The 6,976-nt window shown below is 37.2% G+C and overlaps 1 protein-coding gene across 1 annotated transcript; it reads right to left on the bottom strand.

The window, feature by feature from the left end:
* Window positions 1-448: 448 nt before the first annotated feature.
* LOC106529107 (cell division cycle 37, HSP90 cochaperone) lies at window positions 449-6,825 on the bottom strand (the record flags this gene model as incomplete). The annotated part of the gene is given in 8 exon segments (XM_014024448.1): window positions 449-998; window positions 1,127-1,198; window positions 1,302-1,484; window positions 3,396-3,518; window positions 3,681-3,796; window positions 3,886-3,991; window positions 5,935-6,216; window positions 6,384-6,825. Coding segments are annotated over 8 exon segments (1,131 nt in total). The 3' UTR covers window positions 449-857.
* Between the last annotated feature and the right edge of the window lie 151 nt (window positions 6,826-6,976).

The raw sequence follows: 6,976 nt of genomic DNA on the forward strand, positions 1-6,976 counted from the left end.
CCACAAAGTTTTTATTTCATCCTTTACAATAGTCAAAAAAGCTTTTTTTTTATGGCAGATATACACTCTGGCCTTCAAAATAAAAGCATAGATTTGGTGTTGAAACTCCAATCACACTGCCACATTACCTAACAAGATTACATTTAGTCTTTGGATAAAATAAGCAAATTTTCCACCTTTTTTGGACAAACTAATAAAGGCTTCAGCACCTTCAGAAACTACTTCTATTTTGGTCACATAAGTTCATGTAACCAATGTCAGCAACAGTGTTATCTGAATACTGGTATCGTGATACAAAACAGGCACCAACAAGTCTATGTGAAGAAAATATGACCCAAGTCATTTTTACTCACCAGCATTCGTCTATTTATATTATTACTTTGATTCTTAAGCATTCCTTCTTTCATCCATGCAGACATCCCCACAATAACTGGGTCTTGACAAGGTGGACAGAGTTCAACCAGACGTTTATAGAAATAGACATTAGAAGAGAAGCATGTGATTTATAATTTGAAAAGAGCCTAAATGTCAAGAAAAACCCCTGAAAAAAAAGCAAATCTAATGTCCAATTAAAGAAGCCAGGCATGTGTTTGTTCATACACCCCTCTACAAACTAAAACATACAAATAAATGAAAGAATAGGACTTCAACAACGTCAATACACTCAAGCAGCAGTTTCCTATCTGGGAGTGTGGGGGGGGGGGACTCATCCAACAAAGTTAAGTGAACATGATTCAGTTTAATCTTTCTAAACTTCATGAGAAACATTCCATTAGCCAACTAATCATACACATATGAAGTCGCATTACATTGGGTGAGTACATTTGCAAAGAACAATTCAAAAAAAATTATTCTCGTCACTCTGTCTTTGTTTCCTCCAGCTCCTGTTTCACCTCTTCGTAGGTGGCTTCTTCTTCTTCTTTTTCATCCCCATCAGTTTTGGCGTTGGGAACCCAGAGTCCTGAGTCRATGCATCTTTTCATATGAAGCTTTGCCTCCTATAATGTGTGGAAAAACATATATACCTTTTTTTTTTTAAATCACAAACCTTTTTCAGCAATGCAAGTTACGATTTAACGATCAACTATTTAAAGTACACAAATTTGCAAACAAAAAACCAACCAACCGTTGGATCCATTTTGGTAATGACTTCTTGTAACATCTGGATGTCCTTCTCATCAAAACATTTCTGCATCTCCTGCCATTAACAACATATTTTGTTACTACATCGTGCACACCAGGTGTTTTAAACTCAACACGGTGAACTAAATGTTGAAGCATCTTACAACACGTTAACTTACAGCTGGCAGGGACTCGTACACCTCAACAGGATCTAGTCCACCGGGACCTATACGCTTCTGTCGTTCCTCTTCCTCCAATTCCTTCATGGCCTTTTCTATGCGGATCTTTGCTCTTCCCCGAACTCGCTCCTTGAATGATTCTAACTCATCGTTGAAAGCGTCCTGGTACTGCTGGTCAGCCGTCTGGGTGAAAACACGCACAACTTAAAGGCCTTGAAAGAATGCATTTCACTCGCTGCCATTATTGCCAGAGCTTTATACTAGTATCTTACGTTAGGTGTGCCCAAACTTTTTCCCCAAGAGGGCCAAATAAAAATCTGAGGGCTGCGGCAAAATGCAACAATACAGGAGATGTAAATACTTTTAAGAATGGATACACGATTAGTTGTAACATTAGAATTTATTTCATAAACATGTATTTTAACTGTAAAATCAAGAATGTAAAAATACTGTAGGCTGTTCAGTTTTGTAATTTTTAAAAAAATATATTTTAACACGGACAGAGCCATTTTATTTACGCGCAAACTGGGTAAGTAATGACTTTTGATGACGTCAACAAGAGAATGTTGACAGAGAGAAGGCAGAAACAACTCAGCCTGCAACTGCAAATGTGGAAGAAGAACCCCAGCTTAGCATGTTAGCTTTAGCGTTAGCAACGACGCTATATTGCCTTATTAGCTCAGTGCTAGCGCGACAAACAAGCTAAACTGAGGTTCTCCATCCATATTTTCAGTTGCAGGCCGAGTCACTTTTGTGTTCCCCTCTCTGTCATGTAGACGGAGGACCTCCGTGACGAGAGGAGAATGTGTAACACTGAGCTAATACAAATATATGGTGATAGCGTCGGGGCTAATGCTAAGCTAAGCTGGGGTTCTTCTTCCATGAAGCAGCTCTGTTGTCCTCCATCCATATTTTCAGTTACAGTCTGAGTCGTTTCTACCTTCTCCTCTCTGTCAACACTCTGGTTTAATTTAAGAGTCGATCATCAGATATTGTCCATAATTAACCTTCAGGGTGGATATAGCTCGCTCACGCCGTGGACCTAGCCATGTCATCATTTACCCAGAATGCTTTGTATGTAAATAAAATGGCTCTGTCTGAGTAATTTTTTAAAAATTAGTTTAAAAATTTACAAAACTAAACAGTCTACAGTATTTTTACAGTCTTTATTTTGCAGTTAAAATAAATGTTTATCAAATAAAGTCTAATGTTACAACTAATCATGGATCCCTTTAAGTAAAGTCATTTTATTTTTGAAGATTAAGCTAGCAGCCAGTGTTTTTTTTTTTTTTATTTCTTGGAGAAAGTTTGATGTGCACTCAGACAACAAAGGCTCATGGCACATTTCATGAATAGATAAATAATGAGTATCTATCATCTTACTAAGTGTGCAAATCTACATGTGCTTAAATCTAATGTAAATGCCAAATTGGTTACATAGTCATTGGGCCAATTGATGGAAGTGGAAATACAACCTAATAACCATGGCAGCTGCAGCCAAGCCAATCTGTCTTATTTTGTACTTGTTGTGTCAAACTTTGAATATAAAGTTATCCACTACCTCATGCTGCATCACGTCACGCTCAGACTATGTGGAAAATGACTCTCAGTTACCGCCACATCAAATTTTAGCTCAATTTCTGTCAAATGAACCGAGCTAGACAATTTTTTCCTTGCTAATGTTAACAGTGGCAAGCATTTTCAAATGGATTGATTTCCAAAAGTAATCAGTTATAGACGAATGGCCAGTGATTTACTTTCTGAAAGTTTCATTAAAATCCATCTTGTGGCTCACGATCATTTAATAACAAAGGTCCACGCTCACAAAATAATAGTTACCCACCTTCACCTTTCATTGACAGACAATATGCAATTAACATAAAAGACATTCCACCACAGAAAGCTTTCAGGAAGTGTAGGAACATTTACAGACAGCACAGCTGACAACAAGCATCCAGGAAGTCAAGTGTATTTTAGCAAAGTAAACAAGGTCCAGATGAAACTTTTGTACAAAAACTGACTTTTTCCCACAGGAAGCATCTTTTGATGTCTTTAAATTGCAAAAGTGATTTTATAAAATAATAATAAAATTACCTTGATCTTGGTAAAAAATTGACGGAAGCAACCACGGGGGTCCACTTTGAGGCTTTTTGACAGCTCTAGAATAAACTGCATGACGATAGTCTGATGAGCCACTTGCTCCATCAATGCATGTTTCTGTAAGAACAAGGGAACATGTTTAGAAACAAAACTGCTTGCAGCCAAATCAAAGAGTCGCATTCCGTTGAACTAAAGTCACCTCGTTTGCTTCTTTATTTATTTTCAATGTTTAGAACAACAGACATATTTATAAGCCAGAGCATTTTAACCGCCGTTTACCTCTTCGACTTCCAGATCAATGCACATGATGACGAGATAGTTGGCAGTTTCTTCACAAACAAGATAAGGATTGTCAGAGAGGTATTTCTGGCTGTCATCCCAACGTCGCAACATGCCTGAGGTCAAAACGGGATACATTGGAATCTCATTTATCCCAAAGGAAAAGGGGACTCGATTTTTCATTGTGGTTCTCAGYGAGGCTTACCGAAATGTTTGATCTGCTTCTCGTACTTTTCTACAAAGGTYTTGTGCTTTTGCTCCTTCTCCTCTTCGGTCTCTTCAGAAGGATCGGGTTTGACGTTGACGATGCTCTGTTGAAAACGGAACACAATGAATGCAAAGTCGTTCGTTTAAAACTACGTGTTTCGGTGACACTGCTGGAAATGTTCACGTTAAGATTTGTATCTCAAAACATCATATTTTTCAATTAAACAAATAAAGGAACCCAGTTTTGAGGTGAACATCTTTAGTTAATAAAATATAATAAATGCTGTCAAACTGTAAAATATACTGGTAGCACTGTCAATCTTGCTGACTGATATTGATTGAGCATCTTACTGTGGCCTAAATTTTTCCCCCTAAGCATCAAATCCCTTCTGTTCTTCTATGGATTGTTAAAAATATTTTTGTTTGAGTTGAGCAACTACTGTTATACTTAGTTAAAAAACAAACAAACAAACAAACAAACAAACAAACAAACAATGCTGGTCTTCTTATCTTGATAAAATCAGAACTTGCAGTTACAACTAATTGGGTTTCCAAAAATGTCAAATAAGACAGGACATTAAGCAATAAGTGTTTCAGGATAGATATACATCAACTTTTGCCTGAAACTGTGACCTGATGAAACACAGCTCAGAATCAAGGCATGTTAATGTGGTTGCCTTTAAATCAGAGGTTCTCAAACTGGGGTCCCTGGACCCCCAGGGGTCCGCGAGAGGTATCTTGGGGGTCCTCAAAATTTTTTACTAAAATGTGACCCATCACATCGAAACGAGGATTAAGTCCAAAAGTGGTATAAGGAGAAATAGGCAGATATAGTGTTTTGATTAAAATGTTAACACAAATGGCATTTTGTCAAAATATAAAGAATAAAAGCCTTATCAATGTATCATTTGAATGAACTGTCTGAAATATAATCATAAAACAAAGTTTTGAAGCACTTTTTTGAGCAGTAGCAACAAAATAAAAAAACTGATTTTGAGGAAAAATGCCTTAAAATTTTGAGATTTCCCCTGTGAGCTAGCAACCTTTTTTTATTTTTAGCTTTGAGGTTTCCTCTTTATAAGGACATCAAATATTCTTCACTAAAATGACATAAAATTGGGATTCATACATATGGATTTAATTAAGATATCAGAATGATCCAGACATCAAAATGTAGCTTTTAAATAGGGTTGGGCATAATCGTATCGTCTGCAATTAATTGTCAAAAAAACAGCTTCAAATATGACAAATATTTAAACAAAAGTTCTGTAATTTATTTATCAACACAATTTAAAWTTTGAWGTACAGCCTGAAGTCTGTGATTTTGACACAGTTTGAAAAAGATTTTTACGAAGAGCGAATCTTTCCCACTAAATTGGTCATGTGACCAGGACATAAGGGTATCCAGAGACTACAGGMGATTAATCGTCAAATTAATCGTTHTCGTCTAAATACCRYAATTAATCGTGATTAATTTTTTTGCCAATATTGCCCAACCCTACTTTTAAAGCCAAGAATCTGAAAATATCCTTTGGTCATTTTGACCAAATTTGACTTAATCCTCATTTCGATATGATGGGTCACAAATGTTAATTAGGTTTTTATTTTTAAAAATGTATGGAGAACAATGAACTAATAAAACAAACATAATAAACTTAATGAAAACATATATTCCCATGGCATTTAGGGGTTGAAATGACAATAAATTATCTTTTAAAACAGCCTTTGGTTTATGRGGGGGGGTCCCTGGAATTTTTTCGCCCTTGTAAGCGGTCCCCAGACCCAAATGGCTTGAGAACCCCTGCTTTACATGTTATTGGGATTATTAAGAATATGTATGTAGGGTAGAATTAAAGCATTTTACTAGAAATGACTAGGGACAGGAAACTATATAGTCATAAAAAAAATCTGACAACTGTTGAAAAGCTGAATGGAGTTGTTTTCAAAACAGAACATGACTATATGTTGGTATTTCCTAAACAGATTTTCTTCTTAGAGATTAACTGTTTGTTTAGGCTCAAACATCAGACTGTTAGATCTGTGTCACCTTGCTGAAGCCATCCTTGCTGAGGGTGTCTACGTTCCATGGCATCTTCTTCTCCTCTCTGTTGTGCTCCTCCATCTTCTTCGCTAATTCTCGCTCCTCTTTTTTAAACTTCTTCTCCTCAGCCTGCACTTTACTCAGTTCTGCTTTGGCGCCGTCAGATGAGGCAAGGCTCAACTCTTGTAATTTCTTCTGCGTCTCCGCCAGCTTACGCCGACAGTCGGTCAGACTCTTGTTGAGATCTTCACCCTTCTTTTGAAAATCTTCCATTCGCTCCACACGGGCCTGAAACACAGGGAATCACAACCAAAGCTGCAGAACTTTTATCTGCTTAATCATTTGTTTCCTCGGACAATTAAAATGAGCGACACCTCACCACCAGCTAGCATACAGTGCACGGGTCTTACATTTAAAAAAACAATATATTAAGCTTATTTTTGATTAAAACTGACCTGATGTCTCCATCTGAACAGACTGGGTGTGTCGATGTTGGGGTGGGTATCATCTTCGTCGTCCGAGACCTCAATGTGGTCCCACACGCTGTAATCTATCCTTGACATCCTGCAAACCAGAGCCCAAAGCTAACAGCTTAGCTTGTTTGAGAGTCAAATAAGTTCACCGAAGCTGACCACAACCAAACTAAAATACGTCCACAAACACACTAACACAACCACGCCTCTCAGAAATACGAATTTGTAAAAAATCCGGCGATTTGCTTTTTCACTTTAGGATAAATAGACTTGGACCTCTCCCACTCTCTTAGCCAGACGCTACTACAGAATTCTAGAAAGAATCGCTTCTACGTTTCCTGTTTACGTGATGACGCTGCGCCGTCAGAAGCACGCAAAGAAGTGTCACGTAAAGCGCTTGTTTTTTTCGTTTGTTTTTGTTTTTACTGCGAAATTTAAGATGTTTTTCGATGCTATGAACGACATATTTATCTTCAAAGATTCAGTCCTCAGTCCAGGAAAATGATCTAAATACATAAAAATTATAATAAATCGTATAAATAGGCACACTAACCTGCATGTAAGTTTTATACATA

This window comes from Austrofundulus limnaeus, unplaced genomic scaffold, assembly GCF_001266775.1.
Source record: "Austrofundulus limnaeus strain Quisiro unplaced genomic scaffold, Austrofundulus_limnaeus-1.0 Scaffold4, whole genome shotgun sequence".
NCBI classification, from domain to species: domain Eukaryota; kingdom Metazoa; phylum Chordata; class Actinopteri; order Cyprinodontiformes; family Rivulidae; genus Austrofundulus; species Austrofundulus limnaeus.